Raw genomic sequence first — 24866 nt, forward strand, 5'->3', positions numbered from 1 at the left:
AGTTAGCCGAGATCGCGCCACTTCACTCCAGCCTGAGTGACAGAGCAAGACTGTCTCAAAAAAAAAAAAGTGAACTATGGGGTACCTTCTTTGGGTTCCAGTACTGACCGCTTGTTACTAGCTGTGTGATCTTAGGTAAGTTACTTTACCCCTCTGTGCTTCAGTTCCTTCATCTGTGAAATGGATTTAAGAGTACCTACCTCCACCCGCTTGAGAATTTTTGATAAATTATTAGACGGAATACGTTTATAGTAGTTCCTGGCACTTTATGATGATGATGATTTGACCTTCCACTCAGCATACAGCAAGAGGCCGTGGCCACCACCTCCCATCTCTGGTCACAGGCTCCTTAGGGCAGCCACTTGGTCCAGAAATGGAAAGGAGAAGAACGCGCAGGCGCAGTGGGGCAAAGTCGCCCGGGAGGACCGGGCAGGCGATCTGGCCGCCATCTTGGGAGAGGGCAATGCCGGTGGCTTCCGTACGTCATCAGTCTGCGCGACGGCCGGCCACCCGGCTGTTCGGGTCGCTTCGAGAGTCGTAGGTTGGGTAGTGCGGGTCGCGTCGAGGGCTGCGGAGAGGGTGTGTGGCTGTGGGGCGTGATGGGGGAGGCGGCCGTGGCCGCGGGGCCTTGTCCGCTGCGCGAGGACAGCTTCACGCGCTTCTCGTCGCAGAGCAATGTGTATGGGCTGGCGGGCGGTGCGGGCGGGCGCGGGGAGCTGCTGGCCGCCACCCTTAAAGGCAAGGTGCTCGGCTTCCGCTACCAAGACCTCCGACAGAACATCCGGCCAGTGGCCAAGGAGCTGCAGTTCAACTACATCCCCGGTGGGTGGCGCTATGGTGCTGGCGGGGTGTCCTGGAACGTGGTGTTGAGAAGGCTTCCGAGGCTCTATCTGAGCCGGGTCACCGTGCTGGGAGAATGGGATCGGGGTGGTTCAAGGGGGTCACTGGGATCAGGGGGCAGGCATAGTTGGGGCCTGGAAGTGCCTAGGGTTTCAGGATTCTTCAGACTTACAGATCAGGATCCCTGGTACCCAGGGAACAGAGGTCAGGTGATGGTGGTCAAGACTCACTCAGACCAGAGGGCACAATCATTGCGGTGGCCAGAGCTCACCGTGTTTGGGGAGAGCCAAGTCTTGACTCTGCCTGACACTGAACTTAGAACTCTCCCCTCCCAGTGGACGCGGAGATTGTCTCCATCGACACCTTCAACAAGTCACCCCCCAAGCGGGGTCTGGTTGTGGGGATCACGTTCATCAAGGTATGCAGAACCCCTCCACCTCCCCTCACCTTCCTCTGTACATGCATGGAGAGCCCCACTGAACTGCCTTGGACCGCTCCTGCCACCTCTGCCCTCCCCTGAACCCAGTGTCCTCCCCCAGGATTCAGGGGACAAGGGCAGCCCCTTCCTGAACATTTACTGCGACTACGAGCCCGGCTCTGAATACAACCTGGACTCCATTGCCCGTGAGTGTGGCGTGGACAGGAGGAGGGAGAGGGTCCCCAGCAGGTCCCCCATACTCACCTGCCTCTGCTCCTTCTACAGAGAGCTGCCTGAATCTGGAGCTCCAGTTCACTCCATTCCAGCTGTGCCACGCAGAGTGAGTGTCCCCTGAGCATCCATGCCCACCCCACTGTAAATGTAGGAACCCTGGCTTCTGGAACCCCTTTCTTACTTACAGACCCCTGTGGTCTGTTTCCTTTTCTGGAAAATAAGGTGGTTGTACTAAAATACCAGCCCAGCCCGGTGGCTCACGCCTATAATTCCCAGCACTTTGGGAGGCCAAGGCGGGCAGATCACTTGAGGTCAGGAGTTCGAGACCAGCCTGGCCAACATGGCGAAACCCCTTCTCTACTAAAAATACAAAAATTAGCTGGGCATGGTGGCAGGCGCCTGTAATCCCAGCTCTTCGGGAGGCTGAGGCAGGAGAATCACTTGAACCTGGGAGGTGGAGATTGCGGTGAGCCAAGATCACACCATTGCACTATAGCCTTGGTGACAAGAGCGAGACTCTGTCTCAAAAAGGAAGAACTAAATGCCTTTGGGGATGAGAGAGGTCACGTGAGAGAGTGGTAAGCCTCAATTGTAATATGACAGGGAGCACGCACACACACGCACACGCAGCTGAGGTTGGAAAGCTGTAGCTAACTGGAGACCACGAATTTGCCCACAGACAATCAGATTCTACTTTTGTTTTCAAGAGCATCATGCTTTTAAGGTGACCATGGACCAGATGACCGAGGGGCCACCGCCCTGCCATTCCTGAACGAGATAATCTGAGAGAGTTGATTGAGCACCTGTATTCTGCACATCTAGAATTCCCAGATTCTAACGTTCTAGATCTGACATTCCAAGATCAGAGATGCTAAGTTTTCTAGAGTCGTAAGCCCTAAGATTCTAAGATTTGAATGTTCTACCATATGACAGAAGCCAGAATCTTCTGAGGCTCTGTAATGATAAGTCCCAACATTCTCATATTTCAAGGAGATAGAAGATAGACCATCTAGAATACAAAGGTCCTAGAACTCCAGTGTGTGGGTTCCGTTGGAGAGCTCCAGATTCCATTCCAGAACATGGATGGTCTAGAACAGGGATTGGCAAACTTTTTTTGGTAGAGGTCAAGATAGGAAATATTAGGCTTTCAGAGCCAGCCTTGTTACAACTACTCACTTTGCCATTGTAGCCAGAAAGCAGCTATTGACAATGTGTAAGTGAATGGATGTGACTGTGTTCCAATAAAACTTTATTTACGTAAACAGATGGTGGGTTGCATTTGGTCTGCAGGTCATGGTTGGCCAAGTTCTGGTGTAAAAGATGAGAGTTCCTGAAACTGAAGATTCTAATTGCACTAATGTTCTCCTGGCTGGGACTTGGATATTCTATCATTCCATGAATCTGAAATCTGTGTTGGCAAATTCTAGAAGTTCTAGTATTTCTTTTTTCTTTTTTTGAGACAGAGTCTTGCCCTGTTGCCCAGGCTGGAGCACAGTGGTGTGATCTCGGCTCACTGCAACCTCCGCCTCCCAGGTTCAAGTGATTCTCCTGCCTCAGCCTCCTGAGTAGCTGGGATTACAGCCATGTGCCACCATGCCCAGCTAATTTTGTATTTTTAGTAGAGATGGGGTTTCACCATGTTGGTCAGGCTGGTCTTGAACTCCTGACCTTGTGATCTGCCCACCTCGGCCTCCCAAAGTGCTGGGATTACAGGTGTGAGACACCGTGCCCGGCAAGTGCTAGTATTTCTAAGGAGACAGAAAACAGCACTTCTAGAATACTAGGGTCTCAGATTAAAGAGGTCCTAGCTTTCTGAGGTTCTGCAGTTCTTTGGCGAGTTCCACATTCCACTCCTGAATCCACAGAGTGAAGGTAGGAGGGGGAGGTTCTAGCAAGCCACGTTCCTGCAATTCTGAGATTGAGAGGTTGTACAGTTCCCTGATTCTGAGATTTTATGAGGGCTACTTTCTACAGTTCTGCATTTCAGGGAGAGAGGATAGTCAGGAGCTTGAGCCCTGAGATTCTAATCCTGGGTCTAGTGTCTGGATCCCAGAATGTTAGGGTTCTCAACAGGTTTCTGCAAGAGGAGAGTTCTGGTTCTCAGACCACATGGATTCTACTACCTTGAGGGTTCTAGATTTCTCTGCTTTCAGAGTCCAGGTTGGGGATCAACTGGAGACCGTGTTTCTCTTGAGTGGGAACGACCTGGCCGTTCATCTCTACAAGGAGGTAAGGTGGGGAGGCGTGCTGGGCAGAGCCCTGTTGGGGGGGTCACTGTGGGCTGGCACCGGGTAGGTGCATGTGTCAAGCAGACGGCTGGCTTAACCTGGGGTGCGGTGGGTCTTGGTTCCCCCAGAACGAGGGTCTGCATCAGTTTGAGGAACAGCCCGTGGAAAACCTCTTCCCAGAGCTGACGAACCTGACCAGTAGGTAGGAGAGGCCCCAAAAGAGGCCACTGGGGACCGGGACAGGGACCTCAGAGAAATCAGGCAGTGGGACCTTAGAGAAATCGGGCCCTGGGGAAGAGCTCAGGAAAATCAGGCCATGGCATGATTTCAGAGAAACTAATCAGCAGGGGTGACCCCAGAGAAAACGAGACGTGAACTCAGCCCTCGGGTGGTGGGGATTATCCAGGAGGAATCAAGCAGCAGGGTCCCAGGGGTACAGGGAGGGGCGGCTGCCCCTGGGGAGGCAGAGGGGCGGGTCGGGTCCCAGCAATGGCCCTCGGGCCTGTCCATCCACCTGCCCGCCAGCGTCCTCTGGCTAGATGTCCACAACCTCCCCCGCACATCCCGACGCCTCTCAGCTCTGGGCTGTCAGAGTGGTTATGTCCGTGTCGCCCACGTCGACCAGCGGAGTCGAGGTGAAGGCCGCGGTGGGGCGGGGCCAGGGGTGGGGTTGAGGGCTGGGGGCGGGGCCAGGGGTGGGGTTGAGGGCTGGGGGCGGGGCCAGGGTGGGGTTGAGGGCTGGGGCCGGGGCCAGGGTGGGGTTGAGGACTGGAGCTGGGTGGGGTAGGGGGAAGGGTTGACGGATGAGGGTGGGGCTTCGGGACGGGGCTAGGTTGAGGCTGAAAGGTGGGGGAGGAAGGGCAGGAGTTTGAGGAGGGAGCGGGACCATGGTGGGGCTGGGGCCCTGAGTCCTTGCTCTCCACGCAGAGGTTCTGCAGACGTGGTCGGTCCTGCAGGACGGCCCCATCTCCCGAGTGATCGTGTTCAGCCTCTCGGCCCCCAAGGGTGAGCTCTGGGTTTGAGGGGATGGGGAGACAGCTGTGGGTAGAGGGGGGTGAGGGGAGGAGGCTAAGCTGCCTGCTTGGCTCCTCCCACCCAAATTTGCACTCTCTCCCAAAGTGTCCAGGCCCCAGTCCCTCCTTCGTGCATCCCCGACTCCAGACCTTGAGCTACAGAGCGCCTCTTCCCTCCCATCCCCTCTCTTGTGAATTTAACTTAGCCTCATGTTTTAACATGAGGCTAAGCCCTGTCTTTTCTGGTAGGGTTCACAGTGGTTCTTATTTTGGCGTAACCTTAGCCCAGTAGCCTGGGGCTGAGCGTCCACCTCTCCTTGTGTGCCCTGATCTACACGTCTCACCTCGGGACTTACTCCGGCTCTGTGGCCCCTTCACCCTGTCTCTTGCTGCAGTCTAGCCCCGGGCTATGCTCCTGGCCTCACTGCTGCCCCACCACTCAGAGTGTAGCCTTTTCCCCAACATGTGGATCATTCCTGCTCCTTTATTGGGGTCTGTCCCTGACTGGCATTTTGCTTTTTAAAAAAATGTTTGTCTGAGCACTGTGGCTCACGCCTGTAATCCCAGTACTTTGGGAGGCTGAGGAGGGTGGATCACCTGAGGTCGGGAGTTCAAGACCAATCTAGCCAACATGACGACACCCCGTCTCTACTAAAAATACAAAAATTAGGCTGAGTACGGTGGCTCATGCCTGTAATCCTAGCACTTTGGGAAGCCAAGGCACATGGATCACGAGGTCAGGAGTTCAAGACCAGCCTGGCCAAGATGGTGAAACCCCATCTCTACTAAAAATACAAAAAGTAGCTGGGTATGGTGGCGGGCACCTGTAATCCCAACACTTTGGGAGGCCAAAGGGAGCGGATCACCTGAGGTCAGGAGTTTGAGCCCAGCCTGGCCAACATGGTGAAACCCTGTCTCTACTAAAAAAAATTTAGCCAAGCATGGTGATGGGCACCTGTAGTCTCAGCTACTCAGGAGGCTGAGGCAGGAGAATAACTTGAACCCAGGAGGCAGAGGTTGCTGTGAGCCAAGATCACGCCACTGCACTCCAGCCTGGGTGACAGAGCTCAGACTCCATATAAAAAAAAAAAAAGATTTTTAAAATTTCAATCACTTTGGGGGCACAAGCAGTTTTGGTTGCATGGATGGATTATACAGTGGTGCATTCTGAGATTTTAGTGCACCCATCACCTGAGTAGTGTGCGTTGTACCTAATGTGTACTTTTTATCCCACACCCTCTCCCACCTTCCTCCCTCTGAGCCTTTTTATGGCCTGAGTAGTACTCCAGGGTGTATATATGCCACATTTTCTTTTTTCACTCATTCATCGATGGCCACTTAGCTTAGTTCCACACCTTTGCAGTTGTGAATTGGGTTGCTGTAAACATACATGGCAAGTTTCTTTTTTTTTTTTTGAGACAAAAGTTTCGCTCTTGTTGCCCAGGCTGGAGTGCAGTGGTGCAGTCTCGGCTCACTGCCTCCTCTGCCTCCTGACTCAAGCGATTCTCCTGGCATCGTCCTTCAGAGTAGCTGGCATTACAGGCACCCACCACCACGCGGGACTAATTTTTGTATATTTAGTAGAGGCGGGGTTTCATCATGTGGACCAGGCTGGTCTCGAACTCCTTACCTCAGCTGATCCACCCACCTCGGCCTCCCAAAGTGCTGGGATTACCATTCATGTTTCTTCTCTAGAGACCAAGGACAGGCCTCCACAAGATGAGTACAGTGTGCTCGTGGCCAGCATGTTGGAGCCAGCCGTGGTGTACCGGTGAGGAGGCCTGAGACCCATGGGTGTGATCTAACCTTGTTTCTTTCCACTGTGGTCTAACCTCATCATTCTCCACAGTAAGTTCCATTGGGTGGTTTAGTCAGAGCTGGACAAGTAAAGACACTTGTGGACCAGGTGCAGTGGCTCACGCCTGTAATCCCAGCACTTTGGGAGGCTGAGGCGGGCGGATCACCTGAGGTCAGGAGTTTGAGACTAGCCTGACCAACATGGTAAAACCCTGTCTCAATGAAAAATACAGAAATTAGCTGGACATGGTTTGCGGGCACCTGTAATCCCAGCTACTTGGGAGGCTGAGGCAGAAGAATCACTTGAACCTGGGAGGCAGAGGTTGCAGTGAGCCAAGATCACGCCATTGCAGTCCAGCTGGGGCAACGGAGTGAGATTCTGTCTCAAAAAAAAGATACTTGTGACCCAGGGGCGGGGCTGTGAATACTGAAGTGTAGACTTGGGAATACATTGAGGCGGGAGGATGGGAGCAGAGACGACCTCGCCTGCTGGAGGGGATATAGTGGGTGTGCTGGCAAATGTTTAATCACTGGCTCAGCACGGGAAAAGCCCAGGTGTGAAACATTTACCTGAGTGTCCAAAGTGTAAATACTCCCACCACGGTGGGTTGCGAGTCATGAATTGATGACATGGGAACATTTCCCAGTCAGCGCTTGGAAGCGACTTTGTCCAGCTCTGGCACCCGTGTAGGGGTGGGGAAGGTGTCCAAGCCAGGGCCAAGCCATCTTCGGGCTCCATGAAGGCAGCATGGGTGTCTAGATTGAGGATGCGTGCATCTGAGTCCCCAGTGGGACACTGCGGCTTTCCATTTGGGAGTGAGATGGTCCGGAGGCGAACGGCTTGAGTGACAGGTTGAGCCCTTGCTGGGTCTGTGAACATGTCCAAATCTGAGATGATGGTGCCTTGGCTTCCTGAGACCTGGAAGGGAAACAGGACCGGTACCAGCTCAGCATCCGCCAAGGGTGGCAGGCACTGCAGGCTGACCCCAGTCTCTCTGCTGCATTTGGAACCCTCAGGGACCTGCTGAACCGGGGCCTGGAAGACCAGCTTCTCCTGCCCGGCAGTGACCAGTTTGACAGCGTCCTCTGTGGCCTGGTCACCGACATGGATTTGGATGGGCAGCCAGAAGTCCTGGTGGCCACCTATGGACAGGTGGGACAGGACGGTTGGAGTCCCCACCCACGGGCCTCCCACTACTGTCCCCCCTTCGACCTGTGTGACCCCGACTCTTCACCCCTGCAGGAACTGCTGTGTTATAAGTACCAGGGGCCGGAGTCGGGGCTCCCCGGGGCCCAGCGTGGGTTCCGCCTGCTGTGGCAGCGGAGCTTCTCCAGTCCCCTGCTGGCCATGGCTCACCTGGACCTGACCGGGGATGGGCTGCAGGAGCTGGCTGTAGTCTCCCTGAAGGGCGTGCACATCCTGCAGGTAACCCCGGCTCTCAGGGCTGGAGGGGAGTCAACCGCTGCAGTTCCGGGCAGCAGGTGCAAGCTCGGTTCTGGAAGGCAGTTCAGGACAACTCCCGGGGGACAGGGGCAGCTGTGAGCGCTCACAGCAGCAGGGCTGGGGGCACTGCCTGGTGAAGGAAATTGATTGATTTTTATTTTTATTTATTATTATTTTTTGAGATGGAGTCTTGCTCTGTCGCCTCGGCTGGAGTGCAGTGGCGTGATCTTGGCTCACTGCAACCTCTGCCTCCCGGGTTGAAGCGATTCTCCTGCCTCAGCCTCCCGAGTAGCTGGGATGACAGGCACCGCCACCATATCCGGCTAATTTTTATATTCCTCCCATCAAATTCTAACCTCACTTCCTTACGTTTGGGTCTAGACTTTGTCCCTCCTGCTAGACAACTGCTTAAGGCCACTGCCCTGTGGTCTAGCCTTGACCCCGATCACAGGCCCCTTCCCCTCCCACACACTGCAGTCTGCCCTCTGTCCTCCCACCTGGGCTGAGCTCCTGGCTTTTGGAGTTGCTTCACTCCAGACGATCCTGCCATGGTCTAACCTGCATCCCATGGTCTAACCTACACCTCTTCCTCAGCTCTATCCCCCTCCTTCTCTTGTTCCCCACAGCACAGCCTGCTCCAGGCCTCGGAGCTGGTCTTGACCCGGCTTCGACATCAAGTGGAGCAGAGGAGACGTTGGCTACAGGGGTTGGAGGACACAGGCTCTTAAGCACCCACTCACCCGCTCTTCCCACACCCGGGGTGACTCACGGCATACCCACCTCCAGCCGCTGCTGGGGGGTGTCCTGAAAGACTGGATGCTCTCCTCAGGGTGGTGAATTTGTACCCTGGGACCCCAGCTAACCCACTTCTTTCTCTGTGCCTCAATGTCCCTAATTGAAAGTGGGGATGATCCCGTCCCACCCTGTCCACTCTCGAGAACTGGCCACTTGATGGTTATACGCCCAGAAGAACACTGCTTTCCCAGTTGTCTTGATTCTTTGGTGCAGCAAGCATTGGTGAGCACCTGCTGTATGCCTGGCTCTGTGTTGGCTGCTGGATTCACCGAGAGGAATTGAGGGAGAGGGATTTGGGGGACAGGGAATCTAAGGCTAGACCCAGACACAGGTCGGAGGTTAGACCCCAGAGTAGACCTGAAGAGAAAGAAATGAGACCAGCCTGACCAACATGGAGAAACCCCGTCTCTACTAAAAATGCAAACTTAGCCAGGTGTGGTGGTGCGTGCCTGTAATCCCAGCTACTCAGGAGGCCGAGGTGAGAGAATCGCTTGAACCGGGAGGCAGAGTTTGTGGTGAGCAGAGATCGCGCCATTGCACTCCAGCCTGGGCAAGAAGAGTAAAACTCTGTCTCAAAAAAACAAATAAAAAAGAAGTGAGCTGACACCTTAGCGGAAAGGCTGACGTTAAACCCCTGTGGAACAGACCGTAGAATGGAAGGGAAAGAGCTGAGGTTAGACCCCAGCTAGTGAATTGATGGGAGACCCCAAATGCAGAGGGCTGAAATGAGACCCCTGTGGAAAGATCTAGATCCGAGGGTAGATCCCAGTGGAAAGGCAAGGAACTTGAGTGTTCAGAGGAAAACTTGCCGCTAGAAAGGGCTGCTGTGGGAAAGCAGTGGTCCGTTTGCAGTGGAGGATCTGATGCTAGACTTCCCTATGAATAATATTCAGGTTGAACCCCAACAAAAAATTGCTATGGCTAGACCCTGTGCAGGGGCCCTGGGTGAAACCCCAGCGGAAAGTGAGTTTAGTCCCTGGTGGGGAGCACTGAGGCAAGACCCAGGGAGAAGACACAGGCTAGACTATGCTGGAAAGGGCTAAGGTTAGACCTAATCTAAAAAGCCCTGGGGAGGCAGGGTTGGGGAACCAGGGAGTGGGAGACAAGCCTGATTTTCCCAGCCTGTGGTGGTAGAAGCTCCCTTGCCTGTGGTTGTGTGTGTGTGTGTGTGTGTGTGATGGAGTCTCACTCTTGTGGGCGCAATCTTGGCTGACTGCAACCTCCGCTTCCTGGTTCAAGTGATTCTCCTGAGTAGCTGGGATTACAAGCGTGCACCACCACACCTGGCTAATTTTTTTCGTATTTTTACTAGAAACGGGGTTTCCATGTTGGCCAAGCTGGTCTCAAACTCCTGACCTCTGGTGATCCACTCGCCTCGGCCTCCCAAAGTGCTGGGATGACAGGTGTGAGCCACCGCACCCAGCCTCCTGTGTTCCTTTCTGTATTACCAGAAGGAATCGGAGGCCTGTGTCTGTAGGACCAGTGGAGAGCAGGAATGATGGAAGTCTTGCCCTCCCTCCACTGCAGGCCAGGAATAGAATCTGGGTCAGCAGGGTTGGGGGATGATCATTCCTGGGCCGTATCCAGGCTGGGGGCAGGGGTTGGGCGGGACACCTGTTTCCTGGGGGGTTCACGGGAGAGGCAGTCACGTAGTCATCCTGGCCATCTGTCTGCCTCCTGCTATGGAGGTCCACCCTGAAGTCTCACCACCGACACTGACAGGGAAGGTCCAGCCACCAATTCTCTACCGAGCGTTTACAGGAGTGAGGAGCTCAGCAACTGCTGGCCCCCTGTGTTCACCCTCACTTCCAGAAGCCAGGCCCAGGCGTGGGAAGTTGCAGGGAGCCGGCTCCTCTCCCTCCCCTGGCAGCAGGCCTGATGGTGTCCAGCCAGGACTGGCAGTGGGCAGGACTGGTGGCAGGAGCAGGGTCCCCTCCCTCCCACTGCCTGCCTGCAGAGAAGGAGCCCTCACACCAGATCACACTAGCTCACACTCCATCACCTCCTGTCCTGGGGGAGTGGGATGGGGTGTGTGTAGTGATGGTGTGCCCTGGAGAGGTGTGTGCTCGCCTGTGGATCCATGGCAGGGCGGGTGAGTTTGTGTCTCTGGGAGCCCAGGACACCTGCCTGGTTCTTTGCAGTTCACTTTTTTTTTTTTTTTTTTTTTTTTGAGATGGAGTCTTGCTCTGTTGCCCAGGCTGGAGTGCCGTGGCATGATCTCAGCTCACTGCATCCTCCACCTCCTGGGTTCAAGCAATTCTCCTGCCTGAGCCTCCCAAGTAGCAGGGATTACAGGCGTGCGCCACCACGCCCAGCTAATTTGCATATTTTTAGTAGAGATGGAGTTTTGCCATTTGGCCTGGCTGGTCTTGAACTCCTGATCTCAAGTGATCAGCCTGCCTTGGCCTCCCAAAGTCCTGGGATCACAGGCATGAGCCACCACGCCCGGCCCGCAGGTCACTTCTTGACTTGCCGCATCCTCAGCCTGAGGAATTGTACGGTGCAGCAGTTACGGGTGTAGAATCTGGAGCCATATTTACCACCTCGTGCCTTGGTTTCCGTGTCGTGAATGGGGCTCATAATTGTATTTACCTCACAAGGTTGGTGTAAGGGTTGATTGTGTTAACATGTGTCTTGAATGTATAAAAAACGTTAGAACATGCCAGGTACGGTGGCTCTCACCTGCAATCCTGGTGCTTTGGGAGGCCGAGGTGGAAGGACTGCTTGACCCCAGGAGCTGGAGACCAGCCTGGGTGACAGTGAGACCCTGTCTCAAATAATAATAAAAATGTGATGGCGATGCCAGGCACGTGGTCAGGGCCGCCTGTATGCATGGCAGCGGCTGTTACGATTATTAATGGGTGTCTTTGCGGTTGTTTCCGGCCTCCTTTGTGAGGCTGTGCAGGCACAGTATGTGAATTTGGATCTGGCTCCGGCTAAAACATTCTTGCCCTCCCCCTAGTTCTGTGAGTCTGTAACTATTTGTAGCTGTTGGCCCTTGTATGGCTGGGAGACTTGTGCGTGCGTGTGTGTGTGTGTGTGTGTGTGTGTGTGTTGGGGGGCGGGGGCTGCTTCTGAAACACACAGGCGCGCCCTCCGCTGCTGTCCCCTGCCTCTGGTGCTGAACCTGGAGGCTGGGGAGGAGGCTCGGGCTCCCTGCTCCTCCCGCCCTGCTCCCCAGGCCCCTCCCCGGGCCTCCCCCGCCTCCCGCGCGGCCTCCCCTCTGCCCGCCTCCGCCTCCTCCCCCTCTCTCCGGCTCCTCCCCCTCCCTCCTCCCTCGCTCCCTCTCCGACTCCCCCTCCCCCGTGTCCCTCCCCTCTCCTCCTCTCCTCCCTCTATCCCCTCTCCCTCCCCTCCTCCGGGCTCTCCCTCTCAGTCTCCGGCTTTTCTCTCTCTCAATCTCTCTCTCTCCTTCGGGCGGAGTCGCCCACCACTGCCAGCCGGGCGCTGGGGGGACCTGCTCCAGGCTGTAGCTGCAGGTAAGAGACCCCATTGGTGGGGAGGTGGGGGCGTGGGAAAAGGACTGGGTTACCCCAGGCGCGGAGTGGGGGCGGTTCGGGAAGCCGGGAGCTGGTTTCCCTGGGCTGGTTTATGGAGGTGGGGGGCTGCCTGGCCCGGCACGGGTACCTTCTGTGGGGTGGGAGTGCCACCAGCCACCCCAACACCTTCAGCCCTTCTGGTTCTCAGGCGGCTGGGAAGAGGGGGGCGCCTGGATCCTGGGGGGGCGAGAACACCCCGCCCCCACCCCGTCTGGGGCACCTCCCCCCTCCCCCCGCGCTCTCCACCTCCGCCCCCGCCTTCCTGTGTCTCGGTCTCATCTTTCTGTCTCTCCACATCTCTCAGGGATCTCTGTCTAGCAGAGTCTAGCGGCCTCTGGGAGTCCCTGTCTCTCAGCGTGTCACTCCTGTCTCCCTCTGTATCTCCGTGCTGGAGTCTGTTCTGAGTCTCTCCGGGGCTCAGTCTCTGAGTCCTGGGTTCCCCTCTGCTTTCCTCTTGCGCCATCTCTGTTCCTCTGTCTCTGTGTCTCTGCCTCTCCCCTGTCTCGGCTTCCCTGTGTCTCTGTCTCGGCTTTCTCCGTGTCTCTGTCTCTTCCCACGTCCGCGTGTCTGTCTCTGGTCTCTCTCTTTCCCCCTCATCTCCATCTCTGTCTCTGGGTATCTCAGTCTCTCTCTCTCTTTCCTCTTCTCTGGCTCTCCCTGGGAACCAGTGCACCCTCCTCCCACACACCTTTGTCTCCGCCCCTGGCAGGGGAGACCTGGAGGAAGACCCCCCCGCCCCCCGCCCCCCACAGAGTGGGCTTCCCCCGTTCCTGGAGCCCTGCAAACTCCTCTGGCCACTTCTGCAGAACTCCCCACTCTCTTCTGTCCTCCCAGCCGGCACCCACCCCAGCCCTCCCCCAGAACCGAGCCCGCCCCCCGCCCTCCTTGTTTCTGGCATTCTGAGCCCGGTCCTAGCAGTTTAACCAGTAACCTTTGGAGTAGAGACGAGACCAGACCTCCCTTCAGTCCAGTCTCACCGTTCCTCCTCGCATAACTGGACCGGTCCTTCCTACCATCCAACTTCCATACCTCTTGCTGTTTGTCCAGCTCTTCATTCATTCATTCTTTTTGGTAATGACTGAGTGCCTTTCCTGCTCCGGGCAGCAGGCACTGCGTACTGGGTCAGGCGGGGCCAGTCCTTCCTGCAGTCTCACTTCCATCTCTCCTGGCGTGCCAGCCTCACACCTGTCTCAGTGGGGGTGGATCTCAAAAGCTTCTCCACCACCTCTTGGGGGGCCACTGAGAGGGCCCTGGCCAATATACTGTCTGCTTTCCGTGAGAGAAGAGGGCCCTGGAGAAGGTGGGCGAGAGTGAGCAATTAGGAAAATGTATGAGGCTGTGCCTGGAGCCCTGGTGTGCACGCGCGCGCGTGTGTGTGTGTGTCCGTGTCCCTGGCTGCAGGTGAGGTCCCAGCCTTGTGTGACAGTGCCCGTGGGGGGCTTCAGATGGCTTTAAAGAGCACTAGGTTAAGAGCTCTGTTCCTCCGATGGACCTCAGTGTACCTATTATCAGTGTATCACAGCCCCGAGCATCCAAGCTCTGGTGTGGTCCCCACACTGGACCATTTTGAGGTAGTGGGCTCACGCGGGGTCAGTAAGTGTGCATGTTTAGAAGTCTGAGTCCCCACCTCTGTCCTGCAAGGGCCAGCACCCCAACACAGGCACAGTCAGGTAACCAAGCCGCCTCCGTCCCACTGTGGGGTGGCAGCGTGAGGGACATGCAGGAGAGGGCTTACCTGGCATGCCAGACTGCACCCACCCCCAGGTATGCAGCCCCGCTCTTCTGACCAAGGACCCACGAGGCGGAATGGGGTGCTCACCGCTGACCCAGCTGGCCGAGGGCCCTTGAGGCGGGGGAGACATGGCCCTGGGAGCTGGTACCTGCCATCTGCCCTCGCCGCTCCCACCCTGGGCTCCACCTGATCCTTTTGCCCCTAGATTCTAAAACCAGATTGGATTTCAGGGCTGCTGGTGAGTGGAGAGGCAGAGGCAGGAGCCAGGAGCAGAGGGAGCCCACGGTCCCCAGTGACAGGGCTCAGACCTCTTGGTCATTCATTTCACAAATATTTACCTAGTGCTTTCTCTCCCGACCGCTCCTCCCCCAAGGCTTCAGCGAGAAGAAACCAGGTTTTGCAGGAAAAAGGGTTTGCACTAGGCTGTGCTTGACCCAGCCCCTGGGCTAGGAGGGTGGACATGGGAAGCCCCATCACCTGGTCCTGATCTCCCTGGAGGACTGCAGCCAGAGGGACAGGTGGTTAAACCCGAGGGAGGACTTCCCAGGCTGAGGCTCCCTCCAGAGAGAGCGGGATTTGGTTCGATGCTTTAGAAGAATTTGCCACTCCCGATGGCCCCTGTTTCTCCCGAAAGCCGGGAGGCGGAGGGAGAAGGGAACATGAGTCTTTGCTTTGGATCCTGGTGGGCTTATAATTATGCCTAAGTTGCTGCTAATTAGGGGGCTGCTAATTAGACGTATCATTAGGGGGCCTTGCCGAGGGGGCTAATTGTGCAGTGGCCCTTTAAGAATCACCCCTCTCCCCCGCCCCTGCTCTCACATACACACACACACACACACACATACTGGCACACAGGCATTTTCCTCGCTTGCTCTCTCCTTCTTGGGAAGTTCTGCCAACATGCTGCCTCCCTCCCCCAGAGGAGCCAGCTCCCAGCCCATGGGTACGTGGGTGTGAGTTGGGGACAGGCTGTGGGTTAGACTCACAGAAGAACTTTTCAGGCAAATGAAAGTCCCTGGGAGAAGAGGCTGGTGGTAGAGGGGTCTGGGAGGGTGGAGGCTCCCAGGACACAGCCCTCCTCGCCCTCCCTCCTGTTTTGATGCGGGGTTACCATGGCAACGCGAGGGTGGGTCGGAGGAGCTCAGAGTCAGGACCACTCTTGAAGAGGCGACCTGGGACCAGAGTGGGTGCTGCTTCTGTAACCTCTTTTCGCCTTGGCCCTCTCACCTGTGGAGTGGAGGGGCGCTCCCCAAAGGGGGAGGGTGTCATTTTGGATGGGGTGTTTGGGGAAGGTGACATCGGAGTGGAAACCTGAAAGGAAGGAGGGAGCGAGGCTAGCGGATATGTGGAGAAGAGTGGGCAGGGCATGGTAGCACGCGCCTGTGATCCCAGCACTTTGGGAGGCCAAGGCAGGAGGAGCGCTTGAACCCAGGAGTTCAAGAACAGCCTGGGCAACAGAGACCCCCAGCTCTACAAAAAATTTGCTGGGCATGGTGGTGGTGCATGCGTGCAGTTCCAGCACCTTGGGAGGCTGAGGAGGGAGGATCACTTAAACCCTGGAGGTCGAGGCTGCAATGAGCTGTGATCGCGCCACTGCATTCTGGTCTGGGTGAGAGTGAGACCCTGTCTCAAAAATACATAGAGAGAAGTGTGTCCGAGGAAGGGGTAACAGCAGGTGCCAGAGTTCCAAGGCAGAAGCTTGTCTGGTGAGGCTGAGGAGCAGAGGTGAGGAGATGGTGGCGGAGGTAGACTGGGTGAGGCGGAGAGTGCAGGAAAACAGGCCAGAAAGGGATTCGGGCCAGATTGTGCAGGGCCTCACGGGTCCTGGAGAAAACGTTGCCGCTCTGAGTGATACGGGAGCCATGGAGGGTTCTGAACAGCGGACGGAGGATATGAGCTGATTTGTGGGCTTTTTATTGTTTGGGGTTTTTGTTGTTGTTGATATGGAGTCTTGCTCTGTCGCCCAGGCTGAAGTGTAGTGGTGTGATCTCGGCTCACTGCAACCTCCACCTCCCCGGTTCAAGCGATTCTCTTGCCTCAGCCTCCTGAGTAGCTGGGATTACAGGCGCATGCCACCACACCCAGCTAAGTTTTTGTATTTTTAGTAGAGACAGGGTTTCACAAGGTTGGTCAGGCTGGTCTCGAGCGCCTGGCCTCGTGATCCATTCGCCTCGGCCTCACAAAGTGCTGGGATTACAGGCATGAGCCACCGTTAGTTTTGTTTTTGAGACAGAATCTGCCTCTGTCACCCAGGCTGGAGCGCAGTAACACGATCTTGGCTCACTGCAAACTCCGCCTCCCCGGCTCAAGCGATTCTCCTGCCTCAGCCTCCCGAGTAGCTGGGACTACAGGCATGCGCCACCACACCTGGCTAATTTTTTTTTTAATTTTATTTTTAGTAGAGAGGGGGTTTCACTATGTTGCCCAGGCTGGTCTCAAACTCCTGACTTCAAGTGATCTACCCGCCTCGGCCTCTCAAAAGTGCTGGGATTACAGGTGTGAGCCACCGTATCTGGCAATTTGTGTTTTAAAAGGAAACCCAGATAAGACATGGGGAATAGCCCCTGAAACCCAGCACCAGAGGCAGGGAGATAAATAATGAAACAGTAGAGCCCCCACACCCCACTATTGGGACAGAAAGCCCAGCACAGGACCCTGGATGCCACAGCCCTTAAGGAACTGTGACACTTACAGAGCCTGGGAAAAAGCCCAGGTCAGACACAGGAATGCTGGAGAGACTGACGCCTGCTGCCACCTTGGGGAGGGACATGAATGAGACCCTCCAGAAGCCCCTCCCCAGCCCTACTTGAAACAGACACATGCCCCAACACCGCCACAGCCCAAATCCTGAGCAAGAGCTCTCAAAGGGCCCAGCTGGAGACCGTTAGAATCTCCTCCAAACCCAGGGCACCTGCTCCCTGCCTCCCACAGTGAATTTTACAGTCTGTGTGCTTTTCTTCCTGGCTTCATTCAGCCACTGTGATATCGGTGAGATTCATCCATGTGGCGGGTGCAGCAGCAAATAGTTCACTCCCTTTTCAGTGCTCTGTAATATTCCACTGGGTGATTCCTCTCAATGTATTTCTCCATTTTACCGCTGATAGGCCTCTGGGTTGTTTCAAGATTGATGCTATCAGCTGGGCGTGGTGGCTTACGTCTGTTATCCCAGCACTTTGGGAGGCCGAGGTAGGCGAATCACAAGATCAGGAGTTCGAGACCAGCCTGGCCAACATGGTGAAACCCCATCTCTACTAAAGATACAAAAATTAGCTGGGCGTGGTGGCAGGTGCCTGTAATCCCAGCCGCTCAGGAGGCTGAGGCAGGAGAATCGCTTGAACCTGGAAGGCGGAAGCTGCAGTGAGCCAGGATCACACCACTGCACTCCAGCCTGGTAGACAGTCTGAGACTATCTCAAAAAAATAAAGTAAAATAAAGATTGATGCTATTATAAATAATGCTGCTCCGAACATTCCTTTTTTGTTTGTTTTTGAGATGAAGTCTCACTCTGTCGCCCAGGCTGGGATACAGTACTGCCATCTCAGCTCACTCTCTCTCTCTGGGTCTGTCCTGCAGTCTCTGTGTCTCTCTGTGTCTCTGTCACCCTCTGTCCCCATCCTCCCTGCACTGGTCCTCAGCTTCTTCCCCAACCCTCCTCCCCCAATGAGCTTTGACCTTTATGTGACAGAAAGGGGTTTGTTCCCCTCACCCAGACCTCCTCCTCCTCTCCCCCATAGGACCCCACCGCCCCCCATGGCTCCCCTGGCCTTGGTGGGGGTCGCGCTCCTTCTGGCGGCTCCCCCATGCTCCGGGGCAGCCACCCCAACCCCCTCCTTGCCGCCTCCCCCGGCCAATGACAGCGACACCAGCACAGGGGGCTGCCAGGGCTCCTACCGCTGCCAGCCAGGGGTGCTGCTGCCCGTGTGGGAGCCCGACGACCCATCGCTGGGTGACAAGGCGGCGCGGGCAGTGGTCTACTTCGTGGCCATGGTCTACATGTTCCTGGGCGTGTCCATCATCGCCGACCGCTTCATGGCGGCCATCGAGGTCATCACGTCGAAGGAGAAGGAGATCACCATCACCAAGGCCAACGGCGAGACCAGCGTGGGCACCGTTCGCATCTGGAACGAGACGGTGTCCAACCTCACGCTCATGGCCCTGGGCTCCTCCGCCCCCGAGATCCTGCTGTCCGTCATCGAGGTCTGCGGCCACAACTTCCAGGCAGGCGAGCTGGGCCCGGGCACCATCGTGGGCAGCGCTGCCTTCAACATGTTTGTGGTCATCGCCGTGTGCATCTACGTCATCCCAGCCGGCGAGAGCCGCAAGATCAAGCACCTGAGAGTCTTCTTCGTCACTGCCTCTTGGAGTATCTTCGCCTACGTCTGGCTTTATCTCATCCTCGCTGTTTTCTCCCCGGGGGTGGTCCAGGTGAGCAAAGACCCATGGATGCTTCCTTGGTGCATGTGTGTCTGTGGCATCCAGAGAGGTGGCTCTTGGCTTGGAATGTTGATTGGTGTGTTTGCAGAAATGCACGCTCACATCCGAGAGGGCCGCCAGGTACAGTTGTGCAGGTCACAGGCTGCACAAGGGGATTGAGCCAAACGGGGCAAGTCCTGCCGGAGGGGCTGGAGTCCTGCTGATGCTGCTCAGCCATATCTCTGGAGGATGCATTTATTTGCCCAGAGGAGGGCACTGTTTTGCACTTAATAACAGTATGCTCATGGGCCAGGCGCTGTGGTTCATGCTCATAATCCCAGCACTTTGGGAGGCCAAGGCGGGCGGATCAAGAGGTCAGGAGTTCGAGACCATCCTGACTAACATGGTGAAACCCCGTCTCTACTAAAAATATAAAAAATTAGCCGGGCCTGGTGGCGCGCGCTTGTAGTCCCAGCTGCTTGGGAGGCTGAGGCAGGAGAATTGCTTGAACCCTGGAGGCAGAGGTTGCGGTGAGCCGAGATCGCACCACTGCACTCCAGCCTGGGCGACAGAGCGAGACTCCGTCTCAAAAAGATAAATAAATAAATAACAGTATGCCCATTTGGAAGGAGCACCTTTTAGCTCCCACAAGGGTGTTGTACGCGCTGACAGAGCCCCTGTGATCTGTGCAATGCATGCTAGGTATGTGCACGCGCTTTCCCACACTCCCTACCTCTTGCATAATGTAGTCCCGCTTTTGCAGGAAGACATCCTCTATTCGCATAATTCATACTACCCTTGTCTATAATCCAGCCTTGTGTTTTCTGACATCGCTAATTGGCTTGAGTAACTTGGTGCGTTTTGCATCATTTATCCCCGGGCTCGCCTAGATACATATCCACATCTGCATAATTTAGCTATTTGCCAGATATGTAATCACGGTTTGCATCATTCATTCATTATTCACTATCAATTTCTGATGTTGGGATAATTTATGCCACTTCAGTGTAATGTATACTCCCATCCAACCCAATGTCGATATGAGCCCGGTGGCCGCTTTGCATAATTTATTCCAGTCTCGAGACAAAATTTAGACCCACAGCTGCATAATTTACACCTATATTCTCATAATCATTAGCCTTTCGCTCGCCCCGTGCCTTCAGCTGCATATGTCGTCTTCCTCGACATCGTTCCCCTGAAGTATTTCCCACAGCCCCATGACTGCCTCCTCCATTTGCATAATTTATTTATGGGCCTGGCCTAATTCAGTCACACACATGCATAATTTATTTGCGGGTGTCCAGGACTCATTCACACATGTGTGTAATCTATTTTTGCCTATCTGTCAGGTTTCTGCCAGTTACAGTTTCTTCCCAGGAAGGATCTGAAGCTAGAGATAGAAAATTGCTTTGTGGATTTTATATGAAGGAGGAGGACATATAATGGAGGGATCAGAAGCCACAGTGAGGAGAGGAGCAGACAGTGGCACCAGAAGACAGGGCTCAGAAAGGAGAAAGATGAGAGAAGTTCCCATCTGCCATGGTGGACAGTGTGCACAGATATACCATACAGTTTAAGGTGCTGTTAAAATGAATGGTGTCCTGACTTTGGCTTTCAAAAAGGCTTTTGAAGCCATGTATGGTGGCTCACGCCTGTAATCCCAGCACTTTGAGAGGTCGAGGCAGGCAGATCACTTGAGGTCAGGAGTTCGAGACCAGCCTGGCCAACATGGTGAAACACCATCTCTAGTAAAAATACAAAAATTAGCCGGGCATGGTGCTGTGTGCCTGTTGTCCCAGCTACTCGGGAGGCTGAGGCAGGAGAATTGCTTGAACCTGGGAGTTGGGGGTTGCAGTGAGCCGAGATGGCCCCACTGCACTCCAGCCTGGGTGACAGAGTGAGACTCCAGGAAAGAAAAAGAAAAGAAAAGGAAAAGAAGAAATGAAAAGTAAAAAAAGAAAAGGAAAGAAAGAAGGAAATAAAAAAGGGAGAAAGGGAGAAAGAAGGAGGGAAGGAGGGAAGGAAAGAGAAAGAAAGGTCTCAGAATAAAGCAGATACTTTGTTACATCCCCTTAATTTCTGCCGATGTGAAATTCTTAGGCAACGGAAGAGAGATCTTCTAGCCTCAGAGTTTGGTCCATGCACCTGAAGCGGGAGATCCAGGTTCAGAACCCACCTCTGCCCTAACTGTGTGACCTAGAGCAAGTTCCTTACCTTCTCCGTGCCTCAGTTTCCCCTCCTGTAAAATGGGGATCATGAGAGTGCTGACTGCTTAGTGCTGCCATTAGGATTAACTCAATTGCTCTGTGTGGAAAGACTTAGAACAGTCTGCCTGGAACAGAGGGAATGTTTGCTATTCATTAACAAACTGGCCTATGTGTTTGCTTCCCAGAACTTCAGTATAATGTCCAAACTGTGTTACAAAGAAAAGATTTCTTTTTCTTTCTTCTTTTTTTTTTTTGAGACGGAGTCTTGCTCTGTCAGCCAGGCTGGAGTGCAGTGGCGTGATCTTGGCTCACTGCAATCTCTTCCTCCTGGGTTCAAGCATCCTGCCTCAGCCTCCTGAGTAGCTGGGACTACAGGTGCATGCGACAATGCCCAGCTAATTGTTGTATTTTTAGTAGAGACGGGGTTTGCCATGTTGGCCAGGCTGGTCTCAAACTCCCAACCTCAAGCCTCAGCCTCCCAAAGTGCTGGGATTATAGACAGGAGCCACCGTGCCCAGCCTAAAGAAGAGGTTTCTAACAGAACAATCTGCATTTCCAGGTGGAAATGCTTCATCACAGCTACCCTCAAGACAAGGGAGCCAGATGCAGGCACCTATTTGTAATGAATAAGCTGGGCTTCAGAGAAAGAAAAAGATCAGAAACCATTTCATGCAAGAAGTCTAGGCAGAGGAGCGGGTAGTCACGAGATTTAAAACAAGTGTATTTGGAGTATGTGAAACCATACAGGAAAATACTTCGTATAAAATATACATAAGGCCGGGTGCGGTGGCTCACACCTGTAATCCCAGCACTTTGGCAGGCCAAGGCAGGTGGATCACTTGAACCCAGGAGTTCAAGACCAGCCTGGGCAACGTGGTGATATCTAGTCTCTACAGAAAATACAAAAATTAGCCCGGAGTGGTGGGCCTGCCTGTAGTCCCAGCTACTCAGGAAAGTGAGGCAGGAAGATGGCTTGAACCTGGGAGGTGGAGGTTGCAGGGAGCCAAGGTGGCATCGCTGCACTCCAGCCTGGGTGACAGAACCAGACCCTGTCTCAAAAAATTAGAAAATTGGCTGGGCATGGTGGCTTATGCCTGTAATCCCAGCACTTTGGGAGGCTGAGATGGGAGGATCACCTAAGGTCATAAGTTCAAAACCAGCCTGACTAAATGGTGAAACCTCATCTACTAAAAATACAAACCTTAGCTGGGCATGTGTAATTCTAGCTACTTGGGGGCTGAGGCAGGAGAATCACTTGAACCTGGGAGGTGGAGGTTGCAGTGAGCTGAGATCAGGCCATTGCACTCCAGCCTGGGTGACAGAGTAAGACTCCGTCTCAAAAAAAAAAAAAAAAAAAAAAAATTAAAAAAAAGATATACATAGGCTAGGTGCAATGGCTCATGCCTGTAATCCCAGCACTTTGGGAGGCCGAGGTGAGCAGATCACCCGAGGTCAGGAGTTTGAGACCAGCCTGACCAACATGGAGAAACCCCATCTCTACTAAAACTACAAAATTAGCTGGGCATAGTGGTGCATGCCTGTAATCCCAGCTACTCCACAGGCTGAGGCAGGAGAACCACTTGAACCTGGGAGGCAGAGTTTGTATTGAGCCAAAATCGAACCATTGCACTCCAGCCTGGGCAACTAGAGCAAAACTGTCTCCAAAAAAAAAAAAAAAAAAAAAAAGATACACATAAAACAGAGTTATAAATTCTAACTGTCATCAACAGGGTTTTCACGGATAAGAACATTAGTGGCAGGTTCTGAAATGAGCCGGTATATGGGACATTTCTCTATTGTGTGGGATCGTCCCATTAGTTACTGGATGTCATCAGGCCATGAAAAGCCAAGACCATGTCCCCCTCCCGTTATGACAGAAACCCATAAACACCCTCAGATTTCCAATACTCTATCTCGGGCGCGCCTGCTCCACTGAGACCTGAAAATGTCACAGTGCCTTCCCAGGCTGGGCACACTCCCAGTGGGTGTTCTAGAAAGACATTGCGAATCAGCCAGAAACACATTTTATTTACCTGTGGGAGGAAGGAAAATCTTAGGGGTTTGGGACTGTCTTCTGATGAATAGAGACTCCCTTGCAATATACATAGTGGTAGTTTCAATTAATACAAGGGAGAGAGTTCATTTCACAGCTTGCGCTGAACATTCAGCCTCTTTTCCCAAATCTGCCTGTTGGCTTCATGCAGTTTTACTATGTGCAAGCCTTGCCTGTTCTCTGAGCCATCAGTAAACACGGCGATGGCGGGGTGTGGCCACTGCAGCTTAGATATTTTTCCTACCAGGCTCATTTTTAAGATACTTCGGGGCCTTCTTTTTTTTTTTCAAGACAGAAGTTCGCTCTGTCCCCCAGGCTGGCGTGCAGTGGCGCAATCTCAGCTCACTGCAACCTCTGCCTCCCAGATTCAAGCTATTCTTCTGCTTCAGCCTCCCGAGTAGCTGGAATGACAGGCGCACACCACCATGCCTGGAAAATTTTTGTATTTTTAGTAGAGACAGGGTTTCGCCGTGTTGGCCAGGCTGGTCTCAAATTCTTGAGCTCAAGAGACCCGCCCGCCTCGGCCTCCCAAAGGGCTGGGACTGTAGGTGTGAGCCACCATGCCTGGCTTTTGGGGCTTTCAGATTGCAAATACTCTTTACTCTTTTCTTCTTCATCTTTAATGAGAAAGGTAACATTTAATTCTTTCCATGAGTGCCTTCAAGGCACCCTTGAGTCTTGGCGGATGCTTTTCATGTGCCGTGGCCTGTGGCGGCCCACCAGCAGACTGAGCCTGGGTCTGTGAGCCAAGATAACAGCACTAAATAATAATGATGTCGCCGGGCGCGGTGACTCATGCCTGTAATCCCAGCACTTTGGGAGGCCGAGGCAGGTGGATCACGAGATCAAGAGATCGAGACCATCCTGGTCAACATGGTGAAACCCCGTCTCTACTAAAAATACAAAAAAAATTAGCTGGGCATGGTGGCGCGTGCCTGTAATCCCAGCTACTCAGGAGGCTGAGGCAGGAGAATTGCCTGAACCCAGGAGGCGGAGGTTGCGGTGAGCTGAGATCGCGCCATTGCACTCCAGCCTGGGTAACAAGAGCGAAACTCTGTCTCAAAAAAAAAAAAAAAAAAAAAATTAATGATGGCAAGGTTGTTTTTTTCTTTTTTCTTTTCTTTTCTTTCTTTCTTTCTTTCTTTTTTTTTTTTTGAGATAGAGTCTCACTCTGTTACCCAGGCTGGAGTGCGATGGTGTTGTGATCTCAGTTCACTGCAACCTCCGACTCCTGGGTTCAAGCAGTCCTCCTGCCTCAGCCTCCCGTGTACCTAGGATTACAGACACATACCACCACACGTGGCTAATTTGTATTTTTAGTAGAGAGGGGGTTTCACTATGCTGGCCAGGCTGGTCTCGAACTCCTGGCCTCAGGCGATCCACCCGCCTCAGCTTCCCAAAGTACTGGGACTACGGGCATGAGCCGTTGCACTCAGCTGGGCAATGTCAATTTCACATCTTGAGTCTTTTCCATGTGTCAGAAACTGAGGATGCTGTGCACTAGGGATGCACGTGCTCATTCAGTCTTGGAAATGTCCCCATTTTATAGACCAAGAGACAGGACAGCCATCCCGTTGTAAAGCAGACTCTCAACTCAGAGCCGCCCTGGCAGTGCATGGGAACTGGTTTTATGAGGCAGATGAACCGCATGTGCGTCTCTGTTTGAGGCAGAGCCCTGTCCCTGAGGGCCAGGCGAAGGCTAAGGGGGCACTGGAGGGGGTGTGGGTGCAGAACTGAGGGCTTTTGGGTGAATGGAGACCAGGTCTCTGATAATGGGCAAGGTTTGGAGAAGTGGAGGCACCCCCAGGTGACTGGGGCGAAATGCAGCAGGCAGAAAAAAGATGGAGGGAGAGAGAGGCCAGAGAGACACAGGCTCTGTCCCTTGACAGCAGCTGGGACCACAGCGTCGGGATGTGTCTGTTGCTTGGCAGTGGCTGAGGACGTCTAGGTTCCTAGCACCTGGGCAGCCAGGCGTGGTTCTCGGCGTGTAAAAAGTGGATAGATGGATGAATGAGGAGACCAGGAGAGAAAGAGAACACATGCACACACACACACACGCACACATACACACGTGCACACGCAGACATACACACGCGCACGTGCACACATACACGCACGCACAAACATGCACACACGCACACAGACATGCACAC

The 24866-nt window shown here is 54.1% G+C and overlaps 2 protein-coding genes across 2 annotated transcripts in view; both read left to right on the top strand.

Annotated features, from left to right (window-relative positions):
* Nucleotides 1–599: 599 nt before the first annotated feature.
* Nucleotides 600–11971, top strand: KPTN (kaptin, actin binding protein). The gene is made up of 12 exons (XM_012446606.2): nt 600–822; nt 1176–1258; nt 1380–1464; nt 1544–1598; nt 3646–3721; nt 3849–3922; nt 4246–4355; nt 4648–4725; nt 6429–6504; nt 7548–7683; nt 7774–7956; nt 8601–11971. The coding sequence occupies exons 1-12, from the start codon at nt 600–602 to the stop codon at nt 8700–8702; spliced, it is 1281 nt and encodes a 426-aa protein (XP_012302029.2). The 3' UTR covers nt 8703–11971.
* A 5803-nt stretch (nt 11972–17774) lies between these two features.
* The window catches only part of SLC8A2 (solute carrier family 8 member A2), a 37942-nt gene continuing 30850 nt past the window's right edge, over nt 17775–24866 (top strand). Inside the window, exon 1 of the mRNA XM_021668544.2 lies at nt 17775–18465. Within this exon, the coding sequence (XP_021524219.2) occupies nt 17791–18465 (675 nt within the window). The 5' untranslated portion in view covers nt 17775–17790. The remainder of the gene's footprint in view (nt 18466–24866) is intronic.

The sequence above is a fragment of the Aotus nancymaae genome, unplaced genomic scaffold (genome assembly GCF_030222135.1).
Source record: "Aotus nancymaae isolate 86718 unplaced genomic scaffold, 86718_ANA_hifiasm-v0.15.2.pri h1tg000028l, whole genome shotgun sequence".
Taxonomy (NCBI): domain Eukaryota; kingdom Metazoa; phylum Chordata; class Mammalia; order Primates; family Aotidae; genus Aotus; species Aotus nancymaae.

Coding starts and splice junctions, on each gene's coding strand:
- KPTN (XM_012446606.2), top strand. CDS start 600: ATGGGGGAGGCGGCCGTGGCCGCGGGGCCTTGTCCGCTGCGCGAGGAC. Junction 4,356..4,647: donor CGTCGACCAGCGGAGTCGAG/GTGAAGGCCGCG, acceptor CTCTCCACGCAG/AGGTTCTGCAGACGTGGTCG. Junction 6,505..7,547: donor GAGCCAGCCGTGGTGTACCG/GTGAGGAGGCCT, acceptor TGGAACCCTCAG/GGACCTGCTGAACCGGGGCC.